The sequence below is a fragment of the Leuciscus leuciscus genome (assembly GCF_965113295.1).
Source record: "Leuciscus leuciscus genome assembly, chromosome: 8".
NCBI lineage: Eukaryota > Metazoa > Chordata > Actinopteri > Cypriniformes > Leuciscidae > Leuciscus > Leuciscus leuciscus.
In genome coordinates, this window is record NC_138732.1 from 23409880 (window position 1) to 23437304 (window position 27425).

Here is a 27425-nt window from a genome sequence, read left to right on the forward strand (position 1 = left end):
GCTTTAAATAAGTTGCTCCCCCATGTGTGTGTTTAATATACTCACAGCAAAATTCAGGCAATGTTATTTACCTCTCCCACACGGATCAGGGTTGTATACCTTTCTTTTTCCAAATATAAAATACAGAGGATTAGCAACCAGATTCAAGCACATTAAATTATTGAAGCATTGAAAACAAAATAAAAGGATAAGTTACCAGTTAAGCCCATGGGTAAGGTGTGGCTTTTTTTTTCTTTTCAGAAGTTTACAGAGTCTTACCTCAGGTGTGTCAACAAATATGACAACCTAGCATACTCCTATGCCAACAGAAGTGTGCTTGTAAATCAGCAAATGGGTTATTTCTCATCCGGGAACAAGACAGACAATCTCACTTCATTAGAACAGACCAGTTTGAACAGCCTAAGCTTGCAATAATTTGCCTTCATTAGGGCAATTCCATAACTTGAAGCCTGGCCTATGGCAATACACGCTCGTAAATAAATACCTGCGGTAAAGATCCAGACTTTATCCCCTGGCATCACAGACGAGGCTTAAATCTAGTCTCAGAATAAATGTATGTTTAGGAGGTTTTAACTGAAAGCAGCTTGCACTGACATTTTTATAATACATGTCAGTACCATTGTTTTGTTTCGAGATACACAACAGTAATGTTTTTTTATTTTATTTTGTTTTAAGGCACATTTATAATTGTTATTTAAATGTCCCAATTAAACTAAGGTCTAATCCTTGCTTAATTTAAGCCCCGTCTGACACCAGGCCAATATGACCCTGAAGTATACTGGATTAGAATGCTTTTGAACTTTAGCACATACTTTTATCTGAAGCAATTTGCAGGGAATTTATTTATACACATACCTTTATGTACGTTTCCTGGGAAACAGAACCATGAAAATATTGCAAAAGATCAGAATCCATTTTATTAAAAAAATTAAATTAAAAAAAGGGCTCAATTTTTACCAATCTCCTATGAATGCCCAAAACAAAAACAAAATCCTCAGGCGGACTAAAAATTTAATTTAAATAAATTGCTCATATGACTTTGAAATGAAATTAAAAGTGCAAAGTAGTTTACATGAAGGGTGCAGGATGTGGGATGAGTTAAAACTTTGCCACATGAAAACCTAAAGAAAAGAAAAATGAACAGGGAAAAAAGTGAAATACCAAGGTTGAAGAAAATATCCTCAAACTTCCACAGGATTTGCAGTTGGGTCCATTTCGGGGCGTTAACGGGATCCGTGACATGAGGCTCCCTCTGGTGGATTTTAGCCAGATCAATTTTTCCAAATGCCAAAGTTAAAATAGGCAAACATTCTCTTAATTAAATGGCTGAGACGCCATTTTGTTTCCAGAGTTTCAATGATTTCCAGATTCTAAGAGAGCAACACAATTTGTATGCTTTCTCAATTTCAGATCCCAAGAGAGCGTCAGGCACTGTGAAAAAATACTTTCCGGGAACATTAAAACCAGCACTATCTAATTAAAAGCAAGTTTTATACTTTTCAAGCTTGTTCAAAGCTTGACCCCACCCCACCCCCCACCCCCCACTCCCACTCCAAATATTACCATCAGCTATTTATAAAACATTTATCTGCTATAGAACTACGACATGCTTAAGGTTTTTTTTTTTTTTTTTTTTTGAGACAAACACTCAGGAGTACCAGTCAAAACAGAAAAGACAAAAGAAAATAAAGTGGGATTGTGAAAAAAAGTTTTATTTCTCAACTTAAGTCTTCCTTCCACCACAGCTCAAAGCCTTGTACATGGGGTTCTCAAACAAATGTCCATTGATACTGATGTTGATAAATACAGGGCGCAAGATGTTCTCACTTGAAAATCTTGCCCTGGTTGAAAGCTTTGCCTACATGTTTGAATTCACCCTCCCATGCAAAGTATTCCTTCACCATGGTCTTGCACTCTTCGCTGTCCACATCCAACTTGCGCCAAGTGTATGACTCGTAGTCAATCTGCCAATCATCACTCAGCTGAGGGGAGATGAGAAAAAACATTGAATCAAATATTTAAAGTAAAAACATATTAAATGCTCAACATTCACATTTTAATAATAATGATTGTCATTGAAGTGATTTAACTCTGCACTGATTATACTGAGTCAACTGAAACAGTCACAAATCTTAGGGCAGATTGTGAACTCCTCACCATTTATTTTTGCCATTTGCTGAGAACTACAAACAAAACAGATTTGTACAGTCAACTTGTATCAATACTTGTCAACTAACCATAACAATATATACAGCTCACTGGTTTTGTAAACATTTCTGCTTTTTATAATAATACCATTTGTATCTACTTAACTGCACAAACACTGAATAAAGCACATCTAATAATGACAAAAAAAAGGCGAGTCAATCAAGCCTGGTTTATTCTGTCTCACATGTAAACCCTTGGTGTTAATTTGGTGAGCCATTTTTAGTCTTAGTCCTCTGTCAAATGTTATTTCTAGTTATGTTGTCAACCTTGTCCTGTTTTTGTTTAGGGGCTGTTTACACAACACCGTTTTCCACTTAAAACAAAAAATGTTTATGCCTTTTGGCCTGTATGTGGAAAACTCAAAGGAAAAACTTCAAACCAACAACAGGCAAGTTCTGACTAGTCCCAGTTAGTCTAGCGCAGTACTTTTTTTATTTTATATAAATATAGAATACTAAGTGTTAGTATTAATGGGTCATGTGTGCCGAAAAAGATGAGTCTTCAGCCATTTCTTAAAAATGGCCAAAGACTAAGCAGCACTGGTCGAGTTAGGCGGGTCATTCCACCAGCAGGGAACAATCCAGGTGAAGGTCCATGAAAGTGATTTTGTGCCTCTTTGAGATGGCACCATAAGGCACCGTTCACTTGCAGAATGCAAGCTTCTGGATGGCACAGGTCTGGAGTAATGCGTTTAGGTATAGGGGTGCAGAGCCAGTGGTTTTAGCATTATAGTTTTAGTCAATGAAAACATTTTTCATGCTGCATAATGGTTAAACTGATGATTACTTTGCTCAATTATAAATCGCAATAATTATCATTTAAGAAATTTCTCACAATTATTGTTATTTAAGAAATGTATTTTTACATTTCATCAGAATTATTGCACTTTCACCAATAAGCACAAATTAAAATAAGCCATGTGTAAGATTCAACATTCTATTACCTCATCGAGGCCTGGTTTCACAGACAGGGTTTAGATTAAGCCAGAATTCGGCCTTAGTTCAATTAGGACATTTAAGTAACTTTTATAAACGTGCTTTAAAAAAGAAACATTACTGGTGTGCATCTTGAGGCAAAATGACACCGGCATATTTTAAGATATGTCAGTACAAGTTGCTTTCAGTTAAAACAGCTCAAACATGTAGCTTCTAACATGTTACAGATTCATGTATGCCAACCATACAATTTGATTGGAATCAGCATCAACAAAACATACAGTAAGAGTTTTCCACATCAGAGAAGATATGCTTCTTTGATGTGCTGGTTTTTATTTACCAACATTATCAACTTTAAATACATGTGAAATGTTCAAGACTTATGACATTCAGGTTGTTTACTCCAGCAACACTGATGCATTTGTTGCTGCTTTAAGATTGATCACTACAGCTGTGCTGGGATGGAAAGATTGTTTTGTTATTGGTCACAATTGGCCAAAACTCAGAAGAAGCTAATGTTCCTTTTATTCAATGCTTTCTGCAAACATGACGCAAGGCGCCGAGTTAAACTTTCACAATGTGCCTTCAATTGTGCCTAATCCGGCTGGCAGTTTTTAAAAACCTGATCTAATCAATGTGGATTGCAATGTTCATAAAACTAACACATTAAATGTACTGCACATGACATGGGGAAAGACTAGTTTGGTGTTGCTTAACTTAGAAAACAAATAGACAGATTCAAATTATGATGATTCACAAATTTCACTTAAAGGTGATTTGCTCCAGAAATATTTTTTTTGCTGGTTGAAAGTCACTAAGTTAAGTGGGCTAAATGTATTTATATGTATATATCATGGAAGGTGTAGGACCATAAAATGTTTACCCAATCATTGCATTGTCCAACCTGCCTTAATGTACATATTTCCATACCTCTGCACACCCTGCTCACATCACACATCAGTGCGTTTCATGCTATGAGTTAGACAAACGTCAGTCACGCATTTTACCGTTCCTCCTGAACCAAAACAATGAGCTTATGCTGCGTTCACGCCATAACTACTGTAATTTGAAAGAGAAAGAAATCTCCATGCAGGAGCAGTTTGTGACTTGAATTTATGCCTTTCAAATGGCAACACCAATGCCAAAATGAATCTGAAGCAGTCAGGTGGTACAGGTCAGAGCTCTTCCAAGTTGTTTATAAATAATTGTTATGTGCTTTGAGATATGAGGTAATTTAACAGTCTCTCGAGACCCTTTTGTTTGCTCCCTGCTGTAAGCATGTGGAGTTTATATTTTAACATAATGATACAGTTAAGCAACCTCACACAACGAGTGCCGTTTTCCTGAATACCATCACGATTGAAAATGTGACTGATTTCATACAACAGTTCAATAAACGGGTAAAATTAAGTCACTTGCATGTAACGCAATATTGACTGATTTTGTTCAGTTTCAGCAGCGAAAATAGTTCCAAATAAAGATCACAGCAGAACCATAGCGCATCTCACAGCATCCGTGTTTCATTACTGAACGATTCAGCATTTTGAACGAATCTGTTGAGTCAAAGATTCAATGACCCATTCATAAACAACTGCCTCATTCTTGAATGAATCAGTCGTTTGAACGAATCATTTGTATGACTGACTCAACCATTAAGAAGGTCGCCTGCCACCACCTACTGGCAGTTTAGTGTTATGTTTAAAAGTATCATTCTTTCCAAAGTTTCTTATTTGTATATTTAAAAAAAATGTAAACAATCTCATAACATTAATGCAGTTGTCATTTTTGTGTGTAAATGATTTCATTTGATCAGCCCTGGGGTAACAGACTTGTAGTGTCTTATTCTACTTGAATTTATTGATCAAATTTTGACTTTTTAAATGAAAAATTAAGCATACAGTTAATAAGATTTTGGGGGGGGGGGGTTTAAATGTATCAAAGCTGATTGAACCCTGAGTATTGCTTCAGAATACATTTAACACCACAAATTTAAGTGAATGACAAGATTTCCTTGTCTTAATGGCTTAATGTGGAGCCCTGATTTAGATTTCCTGCCTGACAATGTAATTACCACAAGGACCCACCGTTAAAGATCTGTCCCTTATGGACTGCGTTACTTTTCCACTTCCTGTGGACTTTTTTTCCTCGACTAACCGGCTAATAAAATTTTGGCTGACTAAGCCTCTTCTCGTTGACTAACGTTTAGTTGACTATTAGGAGGCAGCCCTACATTTTTGATACGGTGTTTATCCTGAAATCAAACTATAAACATGCATATAGACACTAAATAGGGTTCTGTGTACATGTAATTCACTCACAGTAAATGCAAGATCCTGGCCTCTGAATACCCAGATACCAGAGATGCAACTGTCGTTGTTTGCACCAAAGAGGATGACACTGGCAAATGCATTCTTACGTAGTTTGTCAAGTCGCTGGAACATTCCTGAGGAGATGAGCAAGAGAGTACATGTACATTTTTTTTTTAAACTATGCAATGCTAATCTCTTGCGCAAGTAGTACATGCTGAACTGGAAAGAACAAACCCAAAATTCCAGGCAGTTTAACGAGACAAGGCAAAGTGACCTGACTGTACCTGTGATAAGATTACAGCTCATGAAGGCCATGGTCAGCTCTTCAGGGAAGCGGTACTCAGCGTACCAGATTGAGAAGCCCTCGCGATCAAAGTGATCCCAGAAGTAAGGCAATGCCACAGTCAGGGTGTCCTCGTTGGAGTATTTCCTCTTGAACTCATCCATGACAAAAGAGCTAGTGCAAGAGGACAAAGGCAGACTGATGAGAGAGCGAACAGACTTACAAGCAGTATCTATCTCTAAAGTGAAGGCATATCAAGTACGTTTTTGGAAGGTGAGCAAATGGGTCCTTTGTTTTCGGCTCAGAAGCCAGTGCAGCCTCACATTCGTCCATCTCCTCCTCAGCAGGGGCGGCTTTCTTTTCCTCCTTTTTCTTCTCTTTTTTCTCTTGCTGCGGTTGTTGCTGCGGCTGCTTGCCTCCTTCCTTGCCACCTTTCTCCTTCTTGATAGGAGTCTCCTTTTTCGGCTGCATCTCAGCAAACTTTTTAGCTAGAAAAATTACAATAAATAAAAGCACATATATTGGGGGGGGGGGAATTGTAAAGCCAAAAACTGCTGCACTTCAAGTTTTTACAAAGGAGAGGACTGAAGATTATTTAAAATAAAATGATAAACACCCACAAACACACTTGTGTGTGATGTGTCAGTTCAGAATGCATTACAAATTGTAGTGCTTCGGATTAATTTTGCCTAGGGTTGTACTGGCTTCAAAAATCACAGCCTCATTGCCAAAATGTGAGAAAAACCCTACAAAAAATGGTGGATTTCCATGGTCATTTCCTGTTATCCAGTCTAAAGAACTCCATTTCCGCATGTTCAACAAAAGCACTGCCCAGTTACAGAATTATGAAACAAATACTTCAAAGAACTATTTATTTATACACTGTAAAAAAAAATTACATCCCCAAGTCAAAAGTTTCAAGTGACCGATAACATCTACATTTTTCAATTAGTCTGACGTATTATTTCTCATTGAGCCAATGTTAACAGACTATTGCGACAAGAATTTCACTAGGGCCAATTGAAAAATTTAGATGTTATCGGTCACTTGAAATTTTTGATTTGGGAGGGTTAGAAATTTTTAAGTGTACATAAATGTGCTTATGTGTGTACATCATAATGTATCACAAACCATGTAACACATTTTGAAGCTGTCACACTCATGACAATTCTTTTCCTGCACCATATTTCCATTGACCAGCAGGTGTCCCTGCGTGTGCATTCGAAGCCTTGAGAAATGAAACACTAACACATCTGGCTGAAAAGCTTCAAAGCTTTATGAAGTTTCATCCCACTTAATATATATATGATATATACACACATACATATTTTTTTTTTTTATGTGTTGCTTTTAGCATGAACATTTAAATATACAATATGGTTTGTCACTATTTTGCTCAAGCCTGCTCTACAAAGACTTACAGCATCTGCCTCCATAATGGTAGTATGGCCTATACACCATGGATTTAAGAAACATCTTTGATTGTGCTTGAGGACAATATGCTGATAACCATGAAATCCGATGTTCTGCACTTAAATTCAAGTTCAAGCAGAAGAGCAAAAACTACACAGAAAGGTGGTTTGAGAAACTTACCATCAAATTGAGCCATTTTCTCACAGAGCTTAACCTCCCCCAAAACAGTCTTAAACTGAGGTTGGTTGACACAGGTCACAAACCAGCGAGTGACATTGGGGTAGGGCTGACGGAAAGCAGGCTCAAGAACCTAGAAAGGTGAAAAATTGCACAAAACATTCAAATGGCAATTTAAAACCAAAATATTAAAAATCACTGTAAAGCTGCTTTGAAACAATCTGTATTGTATAAAACACTATATAAATAAAGGTGACTTGACTTATGCACCTGATTACCTAATCACTAATACAAGATATTTATCTAATGTAAGCATGTTCTGATTAACAGATTGTAGCTTTATCAAGTACATTTACTGTACATTATCATTCGGATGGTTCAGTCATCAGATGGGTGAGGAACAAATGAATATGGGGCGTAACAATAGATAGTTATATCAGGATATAATAGTAATAGTAATAATAATAATAATACGATATATCAGTAATGTAAACGATATGCGTTGTGATAGTTTTTTTTATACAAGATTGTTTACTGTATTTATAAGGTAAAGTTCACTTCAAAATTAAACTAATGTACTCACCCTCATTCTATCCTATAAGATCTGTTTATCTTCCAAACACAATATTATCATTTAATTTTTTTGGAAACCTGGGAGATTTGTACGAAAGCACGATTGTACTATGCGAGAAAAAAGTTTGTGACAGTACTTAAACTCAGTACTTGAGTTTCAGTGTCAGAACTAACCACTACATATGTTTAATATAATGTATAATAATGCAATGGGGAATATGCAGGTCCTGATAATATCAAATGTTGGATTTAAAAAAAGGAGTCAATGAGTGCATTTACATGCACCCTCAATGCGCTTATAATGGGATTTTGGCAATATTGCGATTAAACTTTACCTCACGTAACCAATACTTCAAACTAATATGATTAAGTAATCCAAGTAACCATATTCGCATTAAACTATGTGGCATTCGTCGATTTTAAATCGCAATAAACAGGCATGTTAACTAGGGCTGCACGATTATGACAAAAATCATAATTGTCGATTATTCCCTTGAAATTGTAATTAATTACGATTATCACAATTTACATTGAATGATGTTTTGAATAGTTTGGCCATGGGACCCGCATTTCCTCATGGTCATCAAGCCACGACCCACCTTTTTAGGAATTATATAGGCCTATTATAATACATTTGTTTACACAAAAATTGTTGGCACACACAAATACTGTCCCCCTTTACTTAATATACAAATAAATTGTAAGAATATGACTAATACTATTAAATAAACAGTAGGCCTATGAGGTTAAGCTATTAAATAGCAGTCCCAAACTAGTTTTTGTTAATACAATCTTGGTATGAGCCACCAGAGTAATAAAAAAAATATACAAAACCAATAATACCCCTTTTCCACCAACAAGAACCGGGTGCTGGTTCAGAGCTAGAGCCAGTTCGGAGTTGGTTCGACTGACGAGCTTACTAATAACCGGTTTGCGTTTCCACCAGCCAGAGAGCCACAACAGAGCTACATCTTACGTCACTGCATACAGCGCCAAACACAAACACACCAGACTTGGGGGCCGATCACACCTGACGCGTTTTTGGCAGTGAGAGGCGCCTATTTTCAATTGGTTTCCTATGGCAGCGAGCGTTCTGCGTGCTGTTTAAGCGCCTGCTGCACCTCGCGTTTTACTGCCTGCTGCGCCTTGCGTTTTTGAAGTTGAAAAAAAAGCAACTTTGAGCGGAAAAAGCCCCCGACGTCATCGCGTTTTTTTCCACTGTCCAATCGAATGAATGGAGAGGTGGGCCTTCCGTTGTAGTGATGAAAGCTACAGTTGCTTGAACGCCCGGAGAGTGCGATGGAGGATGAACTTGTGGTGCTCTCGCGGGTTACCAGGAGCTTAACGACTTCACGAACCGTCACTACCACAATGTTAACCTGTTAAGCTGCAACGCCACTTTTGAAAAATCCCCAGAAATGACATACCCAAACTGAAACAGATACAGTTCATGAACCCTTTGCACTAAAAGCACAAGTATGATCTCATTTGAAAGCTGACACCTGGTAGTTTATTGTAAATGTAGAATTAATTATTGTCATAATGAAAAAACATTTTTTAAATAGCTTCAAAGTTTTGTAAAGTTATTAGAATTTTTTTTTTATTAAACATATTCATGAAAATAAAATTGAAGTGGGCCCTGGAGCAATCTAGAAATGCACTGCAGCTAAAGCCATATGTGTGACCATGTTATATTTAAAATCTGAAAATGATAAGTCTAAAACTCTGTTTTTAGTTAAATGTTTTTCAAGATCATGTCAAATTACTTTATTTTGGGCCTAGCTAGCATGTTAGCTTAGCACACCATCAATACACGACCATTTATGAGATTAAAACCATGTTTGTGCTACAAACGTACTTTATAACGCAAGTGGAGTGTTTTAAATAATCTTCTGTGATCTAATTTGGCTTCAGATAAAAAAAAAAATCAGACAGAAAATATATTTATAGAATTATGTACAATGATAAAGTCTATATCGATTAGCAATACATTATAAATATAATATATTATAAAAATACCTGGCATTGCTTGAAGAACACAGGCAAATCACATATCATTGCAATTATGTTTATTGTTTTCAAAACGTCTGTATCTGCATATTACAGCGATCTCTGTGTTAGCTTTGTGTGTAGCTGCTGCTATCAGTGACGTCCTTGAAGGTCACATGATTATGTCTCTTCTTCATGTTCCAAATATGGAGTATTTTTGTGCATATAGCGCCCTCAGGCTATTGGTATGAATTGAAAACACAGCACATCTCAGTAAGAAGCGCTCATAATGATTACATCGACGCATTTGGGTATAAATTCAATAAATATTATTCCTGTCTATAGAAATATGATGTGAATCTATGAGAATATATCAATATTTCTCCAAGTCTGCACATTTTTGAGCTAAAAGTCCTGAGGAACGTTGTTTTGTATAGCACTGTCATGACAACAGCACGGAGTTTTTTTTTCTGAATGGACCAGCTGACGGTCATAATTCATATTAAAGGGATCGATGCATTTTTTCATTTCATAACTCCTGACACAAATTAAGACATAACTGTCACTATAAGTTTCTCAGAATACAATAGTGGTCAAATACTGAAACTTGAGTCTTATATCTTTTTAATGATGTATAGTTTGTCAAAGTATAACATTTAGTCTGATAGTAACTTTGAACTAAATAAATAAAAAAACGCTTCAGTGCGCCGACGCACTGGTGAGGGTTAACAGGTTAACAGAGTAAATAAAGTTAATAAATGGCAGATTTGACGTTTACTTGACTGACAGGACAGCTGTTTCAGTGGTTGCCTAGCAACATAAAAAACGCAGCGCACTGCTCGTTCTGTGTGATGGTAAGTGCTGTGTGCCTCGCGTTTTCTAACCTGAAAAACGCGTTAGGTGTGATCGGGCCTTGTTCGAGATGCATCGGCTTCTCGCAGAACGATCAGCACATGAAATCAAAGCACTGCGAAAGCGATCAAAAAGCACAAGGAGTCGTATGATCTCCAAACACTCAGCAGCTCTGATCAGTCCACGCTGCTCCGATGCATCTCAAACAAGGCATCAACAATAATAGACGTTGCGTTACTATGGATGCTCATGGGTTTGCGAAAATAAATCGGCATCCAAACACGGCGAATCCAACGCGTTCATGCAGCTCGCCGTAACTTACATAGACGGATATTATAATCGAGCTGCTATTAGCTCGACTAGCTGCTATTTAAAAATGCCGGTCACAAGTTTCTCTTCAGTCTTGTTGGCCACGGTAACCCCGCCCCCAGCCTCTGACGCAAGCGGTTCTTTCTTGGCTCCGTTCTAGACCCTGCAATGATTTGGTGCTACTTAAGAACCAGTTTTACTAGTTCGGAGCTGGTGTTTTGGCGGTGGAAAAACAAAGAACCGATTTGAAACTAGGCTCTGGCTCCGAACCAGCACCAGCTCTGCCTTGGTGGAAAAGGGGTATAAGTGGCATTTTGGGGTAATGGAAACTACAGTTACCATGGTGATACTTTAACTGTTCTTGTAAGTATTGTGTGAGTGTAGTATAACGACTGACAGGACATAAAATTTTGTTTTTCTGAGGGGAGAGACTTTTTATTTCATATCAAGTAATGAAAATAACGATAGGATAATGACACTGACATATAGCCTGACATCTCATCTGACCGCAGATACTGAATATGGACAACGCGTTTTTTTTCTTATTTAAAACTTAACGAAGTTGCATGCTTGTAGTTTATTTTGCGCTTTATATATTGTGAAGCGATATACAGTGCGCTCCACATTTGCGCGTGCAATTGAAGAGTGCGCGCTACTGCAGTATAGCGGCGGACAGGAAAGGAAAGTCCGTTTTTCTGAGGTGAGAGACTTTTTTTATTTCAGCGTACACTTACGTCTCTGGTAGTTCCTATTGTGCTGGGTTCTCTGAAGTAGTCGTGGTTCGCCTCTCACAACGTTACATACTCTAAAGTTTAGAAAAGCCACTTACATTATTCTGCGTGGTTTGTTTAGACTCTAAACAAACCACACAGAATAATGTAAGCGGCTTTTTTGTAATCGCAGTTTTGAACAATTACGTAATCATGGCATCCGTAATCGTAATCATTAGAAATTCGATTAATTGTGCAGCCCTAATGTTAACACATTAATCTCATTACCGCTCTGACCATAGCGTGCATGTGCTCGGTTCGTCCACGGATGCAGTGTTGTTTTATTCACACAACTTCATGTATAAACTGTGACATTCTTAAGTTTTCTCTTCTCCACATCACTAAACTGTCAACAACTCTCCGCTCCATATCTTCATCCAGACGGCACGAAGAACACGACAGCAGAGTAGGCAAACCCGGCATTGCGATTTTCATCACGGCGCCGAAGTCCATAAAAATGTTCGAAACGTCCATAATTTATTTTGAATTTGAGTAGAAGATTAAAACAATGGCCGGTAACACGCATAATGCATACACATCTGTGTGTGGTATAACAATACTTATTAGTGAATAATCAGAATAATGTAAACCACATTGAAACTGGATTGGTAAACCTCTTTTTACATGCTGCAATTAAAACTTATGGGTGTAACGATACATCGCAAGATAAAAATGTCACGATATGTATTGTTTATGTAAACGATACGATTCGCAATAGAGTTAGCTTTATCCAAGGCTCAGCTTACTGTATTTGAGGAAAAATTCACCCAAAAATGTAAATTCTGCCATATACTCACCCTCACGTCCTTTCAAACATATAAGATTATCGTTCAACTTCCAAACACAAATGAAGATATAATGAAACCTGAGATTTCGGTCCCTCCATTTAAAGTCCATACGCTGATTTCACGCAGCCACCATTTTGAAATCTAAAGTGAGAAGAACCCCGGAAGTAAAGAAACAACAATGCCTTGGACTACCAACCTGAAGCTGCTGCCGCGATTTACACTATTGGATGTTAATATCCAATATAGGATATGTATATAGTTAATTCCTGCTTCTTTTTTACTTTCTGAATTATATATAAAAAAATTATTTTATTTATAAATTAATTTCACTGTATAAGTGTCTAAAGTATGAAAGAAATGTATGTACAGTTTTAGAAAAACTCATTTTAAACATTAAACACAACAATACGCCAATCGCATTCACGACTCTCCTGTGATTAAAGGCGACACTTCCGGTTTTCTTCCCACCGGAGCCTCGCTTTTGATTTCAAAATAACGGCTGCCTGAAATCAGCGTATTCCTCTAAAACTAAGATCCAAAAAAATTCATAAAGGCATCATAAAAATCATTCGAGTGGTCTAATCCAAATCTAAGTCTTCTGAAGAGACACGATGGCTCTATATGACAAACACATTTACAACGACCCACATACAGCAGTAAACACAGATGTTCAAGCACTTACGTGACGTGTGAAAAAACAACATCTCAATCTGGTATGCATAATTAATTTTTGGATGAAGTAACCATTTACAGTTTAGGAAGTCATTTCGACATGCTTTCTTGCGATTAGAACTGTGATTGATTGCATTAATCATCTTAAGCGAATGCACACTTCCAGAACGGCACTACTCAAAGTGAAAGTGCAAACATAATTTAAATTACCATTATCACATTTAGTTTTAGTAGCAAGATTATTCAAAGCGTTTTAGATGGTTTCTTCTTGTATGTATAGTGCATTAATAGTGGAAGAGGCGGACGAGACTGAGCACTGGGAGTGCCTGAGAAGCTTAGAAAGTGAAGAAAAAAAAAGTGAATGTTTACGAAGATTCAGTGACATTAATACATTAAACTATTAAGATGTTGAATATAAAGTATAATAATGCAATGGGGGAATACGTTTTGGGTATAAAAAAAATTTGGCTTAAAATATCACAATATGTATTGTGTATTGGGAGTTCAGTATCCCGATTTGTATCGAATCGTGACACGAGTGTATCGTTACACCCCTTTTTTACAAGACCTTTCACTGATCATTAAAAATCACATTATTGGTGCACATGTAAACGTAGTCAGTGACAGCGTGCAAGCACGTATCTAACTTAATTCTGCATTTTCAGCTTCAGAATCATGAATTTTCAGAGCAAAACTGCCCTGTGCATTGGGGACAAGGACCAAGTCCAAGCCTATTCAAGTCCAAGCCTATTCAAGCACACCCCGTAATAAATGTAAAATTTTTACCATGTTTTGGAAGAAATAATAATAATCAAATAAAAATAATAATAATAATAAAAAAACTCTATTTTTCTAAAAGTATTGTAATAGTATTGTATGTTCAGAATCACGATACTATCATAATCGTGACGTGTATAGACCACTAAAATAGACCAATAACCAGTTGTCCATTTAAAATGAAACACTAATCAATACAATAATAATAGAAATGATAAACAGATTATCTTTAAGAATTCCATCTTAAATCATCAACCATCAATCCTTAAGAGGTAGAAATTCTTGTTAACCCTCTGAGGTCGGCAATCGCGCCCCCGCGTTTTGCTGGATTTTCTTCACATTGTAGTACAATAAACTTAAATTACTCCGTCATTTATGGTTATACAGAAAAAAGAAATATAAAAAAAGAATGTGATTTCTACTTTTGTATGTGTCCACTTACAATCAAATCAAAACATTGTGCTTTTGTAAAATAAAGAAAATAAACAGGGTGTGCGTTCTGCCTCTCCGTCGTGGTGAACTTTTTTTCTTGAGCACGTCTATAAACTGAATCAAAACTCAGCGAATACTTCTCACACATTTATGAGCCATATACCTTTATACACATTTAAGTGTGTACTTTTAAATGATCGGATTCAAACTGGAAACAAATATTCTCTGTTTAAGTAAATTGTATAAAACCAACAGGATGTCCAGTATCTCAAACGCTTGCTAATTACTTTTAATTCGACCACGCCCACTCGCGCAAAAGTGATTCACATGCAAATCTCCACATGGAACGCGAACGCCCTCGTTACCTCAAACACAAAACACCAACAAACTTCACAAGTCTCTGCTTTTCGTTGAGTTTGGAAGACACGTCTGAGCTTACATTGAATTTACCTCAGAAGAAGAACGCGATTTGAAGACAAGAAAGATGTAAGGTAAGAAATTCTTACTTATTAGTTTATGGTATTGTTGCATAAACTTCACATTGCAGTTGAACTGTTGCTAGATATATGGTGAATATTATACTATTTAGACCCATGTTTACTGTTAAATACTGTTTGTGGATATCTGCTCAAACATAGATATGTATAACCATAATATTTAATATTTTTGAGCGCGCGCGATCGCGTTTGAATGTATCATATTTTGGAACTCGCGCGATCGCGTTTGGATGTATCATATTTTGGAGCGCGATCACGTTTGAATGTATCATATTTTGGAGCGCGCTGTGGGTTTGAATGTATCATATTTTGGAGCACGATCACGTTTGAAAGGAAAAATGCACCAAACATTAGGCTTTATGTTTTTACTATTATCTCATTTCATATCATCATAACGAATGGAAACATTTGAAGTAACATAAGATAATCAATATATTTTTCTCTAGCATTGTTACTGAAATCTTTTGGAAGATTTATAGGCTGCTATTATATAGGTTATTGTTATAATTATTTTATGCAGTACTGCACATAGCTTATGCCTACAAGGCACAACAAATGGTGTTCATTATATTATATATTGTTGGAAACATTTGTGTGTGTGTGTATTCTGTGAATTTTAAAAAGCAATTTTAACCAGAAAAATCTAAAATGTATTCCCAAAATCGTGCAGGCCTAGTTTCTCTTGATACCAGTATGTTCACTTTTTTTTGTTCTTTTTTTTTGGACCAGATGCAACTGAGTCCTGCTGACTTCAACATTCACATGAGTCTCTGTACATGAACATGGTAAAGTGAAAATCAAACACCTTGGAAATGAAAGGTATGTACAATGTTTTTTAGGAATGGCACAAAGGTCTCTGTCTTTGGATCATTGTTTTCAATGTGCTCTTTTGTCATTTGTTGTGTATTTTTGGATTATGTTGTGTTGTGAATAAATCCAAACAATCTAAAAGCCATTATTTTTTAAATCTCCTCATTCTTTGTGCAAGGTTGCTCTGAATGACAGGGCCTGATAGCTCCTAATAGGGCAGTTAGGGGAGTGTCTTTGTCTTTCTCAGGTGTTGAAGGCTTACATATTCATGAGATGATCACGCCTCTTCGCATAAGGCTTTTTCACACAAAACACATCTTAGAAATTTAAAATCAATATATTGTTTTATCTGAATGAGCAGTCAGGGTGATTTTCACATAGTTTTGGAGCAAATATTCTAGGCTTCGTCATACAATTTTCAAAAGTCTTGAAGAAATAATCAGTATGGGTTTCATGGCCTTATTTCAGTGACACATTTTTTTGGTATTTTCACAAACCACGCATAAATGTCATTATCTCAAAACTACAAACTTTTACATACATGCTGCTGATATATTATTGTAGCAGAGTTTGTGCTAAATACAGTGTAATCAGACTTTAGCCATGACAATGTCACAAGTAACAGAAATAAGCACAAATGTCAGAGCATGTCAGAACACCTCCAGGGCCAGAAAACAGCTCAGACCTCAGAGGGTTAATTAAATGTCCAATATTGACACTTAATCACCGAAAACAGATGAACCAATATGGACCCAATTTATTGTGCATCCCTAATAAAAAAAGACCTGATTACAGCTGAGATTTTCATGACACCCTGTAGACTCACCTGTTTGTAGAGCCAGAGCAGAGAGCAGACAACAGTGATGTCAGCCAGACTGACTCTCTCCCCAACCAGGAAAGTGCGAGTGTTTAAGTGCTGATTCAGGACGGCAAGGATTCGTTTGACCTCTTCCTTAGCCTGTTCTGTGGCCTATATACAAGACGAAGGACAGTCTTACAAAACATTCAATGCACTTCCTGAACGATAAATGCATTACATCAACGGATATACAAAGCTCACCTGTTTGTTGAACTGCATGATACCCAAGGTGGGGAACACCCAGGCACTAGCTGGAGGGATGATCTCAGAATCAGCAAAACTGACCCACTGCAGCACCTGGGCACTGGCCTGGGGAGTGCTGCCACGAAGGGCATCACTGCTCACTGTCGGGACACACATCAGCATTGATGGCGTGCAATAAAACACCATAATGGGCTAACTTACAATTGGCCACTTCATGCATGAAGACCTGGGGTCTCATTTATAAAGACGTGCATATGATAATCCTAAATTTAAAAATACAACAATTTCCATAATGTCGCTATGACCACTTTTGAAAAGTCTGTATGCAAACACACACAAAAAAAAAGATTGAGATCAGGCACTCAGCGAGGAAATCCAAGCACACTCTCCAAAAAATGTATGTGGGATAGGCATGGGCTGGTTTCTGCACCGGGCATATAATTTTTTTCAGGATATCATTAATTTCAGTGATATAATAAGCACAAAGCAGTTAAAATGACGCTAATTTGCAGATACAATTATATTAAAGCATATTATGATTGTCTATTTATCTTTACATTTTCAAAAATTACGAATTCATTTAATTACCACGGCGAAGTGTTTGTATGAATGCTCTTCAGTTGGAGTGCGCGTAAGAACATTTTCACATCAGTTTCTTCCTTTATAAATCTTAATTTGTTCTTTACATTTGAAGTAAGAAAAAAATCCACAGAACTTGTTAAAAACAAATGAGGCCTCAGGTTTAAAAGCCCCCTGAAATGCTTTTAAATTGGATTACAATCCGATCGCTCAATCCCCTTTAGGATATGGTTTGAGATGCATTCCAGATGCACCGGGACAAGTGTAAGTGCATTTGGTTGATGAAGTCACATATGTAAAATACACTTCTCCCAAAATGGTAAAAAAATAAAGGTGTGAGAGCATGTTATGTCAGCTTCTGGCTGCCAGATACCACAGCAGCACGCATCTCCGCAGATATGGCCCGCCACAAATCAGCATCTCTCTTCAGCAAGCAGCAAAATGGCCACGAATGAAACTCAATATTCAGCATCCTGAAGCTTAACTCGGTCATCTACAATAAATGTGGTGAACACAAAATTCTCTCACTAGAGCCCATGCCGCTCTCTCCCAAATGCTCTTGAAATCAGATGATAAATAAAATGCACTTGGGCAAATGTAAACAGAAATTTTGTATCAAACTGGATAACTTATCCAATAAAATGAAGTGGCCAAGCGTAAATAGGCACTATAAAGCTTACTTACAGTAGTGAGCAATGGCATTGCTCTCAAACAGACAGAAGCCATCATCACCCTGGTAAGCAGGAACCTAAAATGGATCGGAACCACATCAATGAATTAATTCAACATCAAGAACATAAGCAAAAGAAAGAAAGAAAGAAAGAAAGAAAGAAAGAAAGAAAGAACAACACTGACCTTGCCCAAGGGAAAATTGCTAAGGAAAGCAGGGGATCGGTTCGTCTGCCCAAAGGTGAAGGCAGGGGGGGCGTTTGAAATCTTCAGACGAGCCCCACTGTACTGGGCAGCGATCTGAGCCTTAAAGGCCCTCCAGTTCTCTGGGTATGTGTAGAGAGTCTGCAGAAATAAGGTTTGAGATCAGATTGTTGAAACTAATGTAGCTTGTTCGGCCTCCGTCATCTAATAACAGAAAATGCCAACACAAGCTGCCCCCCTCATTACACAGCACTTTCCACAAGCTGACGCAGCTGACAGTGAATTCCCTGCAATAAAATTACTTAACAGATTGTAAACAATGTTTGCATAGTCAAATAGGGGGTTACTAGTGGCAGAACTAACGTTAACTAACTGGATGGTGTTGCATTGCCATTTATTTGTAAAACATATTGTTAATCATTAAAACCTCTTTGATTGAGATTTTAAGGAGTCTGAAAGTGTTTGACACTACCACTAAATTTCAGAATCGGACGTGTAACGTTAAATAGTTAAACCGGAAAACGTTTTACTTTGTCTTAACTACACAATGAATGCATAACTGACTACGCTTTCTATCAGCTCACACTGGTAATTTATGTTTTTAACCCTTACGAAATGTAAGTAAAACTACAAACATGACATTCTGCTTTTTACAAACAGATTAAAGCGGAGAATGAGGGGCAATGGAAGGGAAGGCAAGGGAAACGTGGCACAAAGAACGCAGCGCTGTACTTCTGCCCGTCATCACACTAACCACCTTATAAAGGGGTGTGGGGAGTATTTACAACTTAAATAATCATCGTAACAGCTTCATAAGACACTACAAAATAACACGGTATGAAAACAAAGTACAAAGATATAAGGATTAGAGTGATTGGGGTATGATTGTGGAGAGAGATGTGCTGTAATAAGGCATGTAAGGGTTTTCTCCCATCTTACTCACCCCTGCCGCCATCTTCAGGATGAGAGAAAGGAGGAACGAGATGCGCGGTGCTGACGTATAGGCTCGCCCTGGCGCAGCAATAATACGTCATAAAGGCGTGAAAGTGAGAGTTGGACGACGTTTTTTACCTTTATAAAATGTGATTTAAACTTTTCGCTGAACGATTTATTTATTTTTGACAGCAGCCGTGTTTTAACTTATTTTCATTGCAAATTCTTCATTCACAAGAACAAGAATTTGTTCTCAACTCTTTGCCTAGATTTGATGTTTCTCACACTGTAAAATCTCTTAAACTCATGAATAATAGTAATAACAAATTTCTTAAGAACTATGATCTTATCTTTCTTACAGTTTGAGGTTTCCTTTATTTACCTCTTTCCTGTATTCCCTTTCCATTTTTGTTCTCTGTATTTCAAATGCAGTGGCTTCTTTGCAATAAAAAGGGTAAATTATATTTAAATGTTTTATTTTTTTAAACCCAATCTACAGATTTCCTTTCAAATCAAAACGTAAATAACATAGAAAAAAAATGTCTGTCTAGGCTTGAATGCTCAACAACTTATTGATCTCTGTAAAATATTTAAAGGACTTAAATACACTTGCTCTGATATTTATGTTGAAGATGAACCAGTTTCTGTGAATGGAGTGGACCCTGTTGTGAGATTTAATTTTAATGTAGTGCAACATTAAATATAATCAAGGTCATCATTTTGGGGGGAATGTTGCAATTTTGTTTATCACTAAACATGTTGAGAATTTATGGAAAAAGTATGTTAAAAGGTCAAACACTTAAAAGTTATTAATAGTTTCAGAAAGCTGTGAGATTTTGTGTGACTGGCATGATAGGTTTCAATTGTAAATATTTTCCTGTCAAAATTGTTGCCATGATATATTGTTATCAGAGTGGGGTGGAATCAAAATATTAACAAAAATCTGCGACGCACTGTGTAATATGTATTAAGTAAACATATCTTTGCTTAATATAAAAGAATATCAGAATAGACAACAACAACAACAAAAAAAGACAAGCTGGAGACATGTAGTGCTGTATTACAAAAGAGAAATATATTAAACAAAAGGCTGACTGGCATTTACAAAAATAATTCTAAAAATGACCGTATATAATAATGAGACTGAATAACTTCTAAAAGCAATGTGATGAATGATTCCTTCCAAAACGTGCTTGTGAACTGCTTACAGGATCTTTCAACATACATACATGTATACACTCACTCACTCTTTTCTCTGCTGCCTCACTATAAATGAAACAGTTGAAAGTCTTTCCATCATGTAGAGCCACTGCAACATTTTGTTCCCATTCGACTTGATGTTTCACAAACAAACTGTTGCCATAGGAAAACTATAGATATACCAACATGAGGATAAAAGGAAGCCATAAAAAAAAAACCATCAGATGAATGGGGAAATAATTACAGTATATACAAACTACGTAGCATCCTCAAACCATCAAGTTTCATATTTCCCATATTCTTGACAGAAGAATCAGCTCACAAGACCTAGAAGTATAAAAGTGAAACTTTTAGACAATGGTTGGATAGCACAACATAACTTAGAAATAAAGAAGAATTAAATAATGATAAATTGAGAGAATCAGTTTTGATATCACATTTTAAAAATTACAAGAATAGTATAAAATCAAGAAAAAAATTCTAGCACAGCTAACTGCAAGCCTCTGACAGTAAAGAAAGATCTGTGACAGAATACGTTTATCATAGGAAATACATACCCAGGTAGTCATCCATAAGAGATCCAATGGCAAACTAATAAAAAAAGGAACAAAAATAATTGAATGATCAAAAGCAGAAGGAAATATTAGTATGCAAATAGAATATTATTCAGCATATTTAAGAGAAAGTGGCAGGGATTTACAATATCATTCTTATCCACTCGAGTTCCCACAATCTTCAGTCGAATTTCATCGTCTTGTTGGATCACAATGTCCTGTTAAAGAAAACAAACTGAAATGTTCTATATTTGTACATGAGGATGAATAAATAAAACTCCTTTCAACAAACATTTCTTAATGGTGATTTATTGACTCTTACCTCATCGACTGTCTTATAGCATGGAGGATTTGAGTTTGGGTCAAACTCCATCTCAGAGGGAATAGACTGGACACAGAAATATCACAGATATAAGACAACTACGAAAGACACTGAATATCAACACTATCATACACACACACACATATATATATATATATATATATATATTAAAATGTTACTCTCCATGGAAAACCTACATGACGAGAAATGAAGCAAGACATGGGGCCAATTTCTGTAAAGAGTCCGACCTGGAGAAAGAAAGAAAAAAATACTGTATTGAAGACTATAAAAAAAATCAAAAGCAGGGACAATGAGTTTTATTAACGCGGTATGATTACTGTGCATGTAAGTTATTTATACAAGAGCTCTTAGATGAGATCTGTCTCCACATTGAGTCACACTAGAGTAGGATACATGAACTAATGAAAGAGTGTCCAGCACTAGAAGACGATAAAAATGGTCTCGTACTTTGTTAACCTGAGTGACAACAGCATCCACAACTTCTCCCTTGAAGGGACGGAATACAATGGCTTTGTATTTGACGGGATACAGCACAAAACCTCTTCCAGGCTGTATTACACCTGCTCCAATATTATCGATTGTGGTTACTGCAATAACAAAGCCATACCTGTGAAACAAAAGAGACATTAGAGACTCATATTTCAAGATATTCATTACTTGAAGAAAGTCAGATCTCAAACCCTTCTGTTGACTTACTTTCCTGTACATGTTCCCTCCACCTCAGTGAACAGTTTCTGCTTGACTGTGTTCAAAAGATTAGGTCCAAAGTATCTTGGATGGAGGAGAATCTCATGCTCCAAAGAGATCTATTGTGATGGTTATTAAGAAAACAACAACAAGGTACATTAAGATAATTAATATACATCTAGAATAGGTTTATATAACACAGGTTTATATAATTGACTGATTTCGACTTTTAACCAAAAAGTCTGCATTTCATCCACCAACTCTTTCAAAACCCAGCGAGTGTGCAAGTAATGTTAGCCGAGACAAAACACGAGCCGACATTATTCAATTCTTAATGCTGGGGTTCGTTATACACTAAAAAAATAAAACAATTACGGACTTACGTGATAAAACATCTCTTAACTGGTTTTTATCTCACAAATGTCTTAGTTTTAAATTTAAAAAACCGCGAGTATTTATCTCTGCGTGTCACGGAGCCGACCCTCAAAAAGAATCGAGCCTCAAAAGCATTTCCGGGTGACCATGACTTCAAATTAAGAGTCACATGAAGGCTTTTATATAAAATAAATAAATTTATTAATTTATTTAAAAATATATATAAAAAAGAAGGTTTTGCTTCATAAATTGTTTAACCTCTGGTTAAACAAATATTTTGTGAGCTATTTATTTTATCAAACAACTATTTATTTACTATTTAGTCAAAAAGTTCAATGCATTTTAAAAATGCATTATAAAAAACTCTGATGTAGCCTATGTGGTTTTATACTTTACTAGCAATAAACATCATTAAAATAGCCTAGGTTTATTTAAATGCATTTCTGTCATGCTGTATAAAGGGTCCAAATTATGTTACCCCCGGTTGTGCTTTAATTAATATTTCATTCCACGAATGAAACGTTTTTATGTAATTAGAACTGGCTAATAAATAAAATAATGTTTACATATATTTTAAAATCAATTAAACAAATTATGCGAACTTTTTTATAGTAGGCTAGCTACTTTTAATTGTACGATACGCCTTTTTAGGTGCATTAGACGTTTGATGTGTTTTGAACTAGATTCTGTTAATGCTAAGGTAATTTTATGCTTTTTTGTTTTGTTTTTATAACATAGTTAATTGATCTCACAGCATATTTTCACTGTTTTACCTTTTAAAAAGGCATCCGTAGGCTACTCCTTTTGTAGCCCTATTGCAAAACATATTTTTCAAAACTGTATGGTAATATTTGCTGTCCAGATGGCATTGAACAAAGTGATATTCATTCTAATAGTATTTTAACATAATGGTAGCCTATCTAAATTTCATCAGCAATCAGCCATTTTGTTGTTTCCACAAAATCAAGATTTGTACTCAATCAATTTTAAAAGGGCTACTTTGTCTCGAGACTTTCGTTCTCTGACTCTGACCACTCTGACACACAAAATGCAAGACAAAACATGAACACAAGAGGTCACTATAATTCCAAACTTATGCAACGTGTGGCCATTGATAGGACATTTACAGTGTTTCTCAATCGCTTTGGCTCAATTGTCGAATGATCATTTTTTTCTCAAAACAATAAGTTTGAACGGTTAAATTCTTGATCACATCAGATTTGAATTTCTTATTGATTTAAGCAAATTGCATGTGTTTTGGCACATGTGTGCAAAAGAGTAGCAATCTAATTTGCACAATAACTGAATGCACATGGCTTGTTGATCAAAACTGATGAGTTGATTCTCAGTGAAATTGTCAAACTCTTCACAAATTCTAAACATTCTTTCATCGTGTGAGCCTTCACATGAAACATTATACATTCAATTATCAAAATCTGTCAGACATGCATGTTTATTCCATAAATACCTATGACATGGAATGTTTGTAATATCTGCTAAATTGGCAACTGGCCTGCAATTGTAATGAATTAGGAATCACAATCTTACCAATCAACCAATCAGGTTTGGAAGCATACAGGAGGTTATATGGAGTTTGTCCAGCAGGATCACTGCAGGAACATGGAGGAACTTCACACCCCTAAACAGCAATATCAGTTTATTTTTGTACAAATGTGTTATATAGGCCTAAGCTGAAAATTCACAGTTGCTTGTCATGGAAGAATATGTAGATATGTAAGAATATGTGGTGTTAGGGGAAGACATAAGAGTGTGTAAAAATGAACAAGCAGTGAATTTTCAGTTTACATAACACATTTCTACAAAAATAAATGTACTGTGTAAATAAAAATGCCAGTCCCTCTTTATATTGGTTGTTTTTAACTATTTGCACTTGTTAACTGTTTCGAAAGGTGTGCCAAAGCGATTGAGAAAAACTGTAAAGCGCTTTTTATCAGAACAAGCAGACCGAGTGCAGTTTCAGCGCTGTTGAATCCAAAGGTTTTTAAATTAAGCTCATTAAAAAAAAAAAAAAGCCAATGTGAGGCTTTGCTGGTGTAGGTTTGCCAAGGAACAAAACTAAAATAGATGGATAGATAGATAGATCTGAAAGTATACTTCCAGTTTGTTGCTTTTCTGTAGCCTTAATAGCAAGTTTTAAAAGCTTCTCTTTCACAAGCAAATAAAAGCAAATGCAGTGGAGTGCTATAGATCAGACTGTCTCACTATTGTTGCTGAGGCAGGTCAGATACCCGCGGACTAAAGCCATGCATGCTGATGAGCATGGGCAGATGTCCACAAATATCTGAGCATGGTGGATGGGGTTTGCATCATGCATAGTCCAAATCGAAGACGGTCCTTGGGGACTTCTTCATTTTGTCCGCACCACATTCTTGCAGAGAGCTGGCACTCATCGCATTAACCTTGATATTATAAAAGAGAGAGAGAGAGAATGCTTGCAGATGTCCTCACAGTCACAAGTTCATGACCTTCATGTTGTGGATGCAGTGCCTTCATTTAAATCAAACCCTTTCTATTTCGGTGGAATTTAGCTTTTTATCAAGTTATACAGCAATTTCTCGTTTCAAATTGGTGCTGTCTTTGACTTAATGAGAACACTGAGTGCAAATCCAATTCAAAATGCCTTAAAAGGATCAACCTCGAGTTGTTCTCAACCTGCATGAAGTTCTTTCTTCTGCTCAACATAAAACAAGATATTTTGAAGAATGTTGGTAACCAAACGGTTTTTGGTCCCTATTGACTTCCATAGTTTTTTGCTGGGGTTTTCTACCAGGAACTGTCTGGTTACCAACATTCTTTAAAACATCTTCTTTTATGTTCAGCAGAAGAAAGAACTTCATGCAAGTTTAGAACAACTCAAGGGTGAGTTAGTTGTGGGTGAACTATCCCTTTAAGGCAGTATTTGACAGATATAGAAGACAGATATATTAAGACAGTATTTGACGATATTTGACAGATATAAAGGCATTTTGGCCGAGCTCTGTGGAACTAATCATAGACAGGTCTGCATAAGAAAGTATATTTTTGCGTTTATTTCAATGTATTGCTGAATAATAACATAACATATTCACTTGCACTTTCTGCAACACAGTAAACTCTGTTTCAAAGTAAAAACAAATACATAATGCATAACTTCAAAAATACGTTTGTTTAATTGATTTTAATTTATTTCTTAATTCTCATTTCTGTGATTGATTTAACAATAGGAAGTGTTATAGATTTTTTAAACAGTTTGAACACATGTAAGCAAACCTGCACTTTATTCCCCTTTCATTGAGCAACATGTATTTCGACCAACACGCTGTGTTCAAATATATTTCTCTTGTGTCGCTTTTGTTTTTTTGAAAGCAAAGCCCTTCTCCAGTGCTGATCCGAGTGCTCTCAGAGCTGATGGAAAGAAAACCCCTGTTCCTGAGCTTCAGCTCACTCCTTTCCTTCCCCCTCTCCCCCTGCTCTCGCCAAAGGTAGCTTTCAGATGCAAAATAAGCAGACATATGGAGAGGAGGTCTTTCTCCGGCCCTCCTAAAGATTCAGATTGTATGACAAATCACGTCCACCACCACCCTCCCAACCCCACACAGAATCTCCAGACAACAGCTTCATTAGAGTGAAAGAAGGAGTTTTTGCAGCTTTGTCGAGTCAAGCTCAGACTTCTTTCCCTTCTCAATTACTCCTTTGTTGGCTGGAGATTCAAGTTATTGCACTCAAAACCATATGGCTGATTTGAACACCTACAAGTGATGCCATCACCGGTGGGGGGATGCACATCTAGAAATAGAAATGGACAGCCATGGCACGTTTTTCTTTAACAAATGGATGTGTTGACTTGCAGTCCAGCAGGACTACTAAGTGAAAAGTCGAATGCATGGAACAGTCTGGCGGCGAGGTCAGGTGTATGAACTTATCATTAGTCAGGGAATCGCTGTGTACTTCCTCCCTTTTACGGTGATGTGGCTTGTGCAAAGCTTCTTCTCATTTTACCAAAGAGTTGCCCTGGTTACTTTCAAATATAAAGTCTTTAGAGACACAGCTCTCATTGTTAGCACTGATGCTGGGTAAACTAGAGGTAAATTATGCACTTGCACAAACACACGAAGACAAGTGAATGCCCCACCGTAGGGTTTGTATTTAGAATTGGACGTCTGATTGATAGTACTAGGTTCACGAACTGGTACATTATGTGTCTGACTCACAAAGAGAGCCGAAAATTTACATTCACATAGCTTGTAATGAGATTCCATTGCATTTTGATAATAGCACCTGTTTTGAAATCTTGTAAATATGCACAAAAAATATATATTCCAGGTATATCTGGCAAATAAGTTTGGAACCATTTAAATGTAGGAATGTAATGTTTATTTAATGCAGCTTTCAGTTATGCGTTTCAGACACATGCAGGACACATTGTACACATACAATATCTGTAAAATGTCTAAATAATAATAATAAGAATAATAATTATTATGTTATTATTGTTATGGTTTTATAAAAGATAAATGTTTTATGCATTTTTAAAAATAAATATTTTTGTAATATAACAAAACACCACGCATTTAATGTTCTGGGAAAAAATATGATAAATATTGTATTTTCCAATAGCTGTTTGCACAAAATTCAGTATAGAAAGAAAGAAAGAAAGAAAGAAAGAAAGAAAGAAAGAAAGAAAGAAAGAAAGAAAGAAAGAAAGAAAGAAAGAAAGAAAGAAAGAAAGAAAGAAAGAAAGAAAGAAAGAAAGAAAGAAAGAAAGAAATTAGATGTGCAATATTTTCCAACATTAGCAAAATAACATTTATTTTATTAAATAGTTTTTTTTTTGTTTTTTTTAGTAGTGCAGTTAATTAAAATATTGAGTTGGATTAAGTTTAGATTTTTTGGCTTTATTAAAACTTCAAGAATATTACAGGGAGTGACAAAGCATGCTGCATGTCTTTAACCATTGTGCAACCGAATTGATTTCCAGTCTCTTCTTGCACGAGGCATGAGGGGCTGATTTTCTTATTTGGGGT

General features: G+C 36.3%; 2 protein-coding genes across 2 annotated transcripts; both read right to left on the bottom strand.

Moving 5' to 3' along the window:
• Window positions 1–1691: 1691 nt before the first annotated feature.
• eef1g (eukaryotic translation elongation factor 1 gamma) lies at window positions 1692–19335 on the bottom strand. The gene is made up of 10 exons (XM_082177297.1): window positions 19253–19335; window positions 18292–18450; window positions 18121–18184; window positions 16855–16997; window positions 16621–16764; window positions 7329–7458; window positions 5998–6223; window positions 5737–5909; window positions 5462–5586; window positions 1692–1982 (listed from the first exon to the last, which is right to left on the bottom strand). Exons 1-10 carry the CDS (start codon window positions 19262–19264, stop codon window positions 1824–1826), a joined length of 1335 nt encoding a protein of 444 aa, XP_082033423.1. The 5' UTR covers window positions 19265–19335; the 3' UTR covers window positions 1692–1823.
• Window positions 19336–20295: 960 nt separating this feature from the next.
• Window positions 20296–22545, bottom strand: polr2g (RNA polymerase II subunit G). The gene is made up of 8 exons (XM_082177310.1): window positions 22410–22545; window positions 22036–22145; window positions 21787–21946; window positions 21516–21566; window positions 21319–21384; window positions 21143–21214; window positions 21000–21033; window positions 20296–20769 (listed from the first exon to the last, which is right to left on the bottom strand). Exons 1-8 carry the CDS (start codon window positions 22419–22421, stop codon window positions 20756–20758), a joined length of 519 nt encoding a protein of 172 aa, XP_082033436.1. The 5' UTR covers window positions 22422–22545; the 3' UTR covers window positions 20296–20755.
• Window positions 22546–27425: the final 4880 nt, after the last annotated feature.

Excerpts from the sequence above, each read along its gene's own strand:
- eef1g (XM_082177297.1), bottom strand. Across the intron at positions 6,224-7,328 it reads GAAAATGGCTCAATTTGATG|CTAAAAAGTTTGCTGAGATG; the intron begins GTAAGTTTCTCA and ends TAATTTTTCTAG. Across the intron at positions 1,983-5,461 it reads GCCAGGATCTTGCATTTACT|CTGAGTGATGATTGGCAGAT; the intron begins GTGAGTGAATTA and ends ATCTCCCCTCAG.
- polr2g (XM_082177310.1), bottom strand. Across the intron at positions 21,215-21,318 it reads GCTATAAGACAGTCGATGAG|GACATTGTGATCCAACAAGA; the intron begins GTAAGAGTCAAT and ends TTTCTTTAACAG. Across the intron at positions 21,034-21,142 it reads GAGTGGATAAGAATGATATT|TTTGCCATTGGATCTCTTAT; the intron begins GTAAATCCCTGC and ends TTTTTTTATTAG.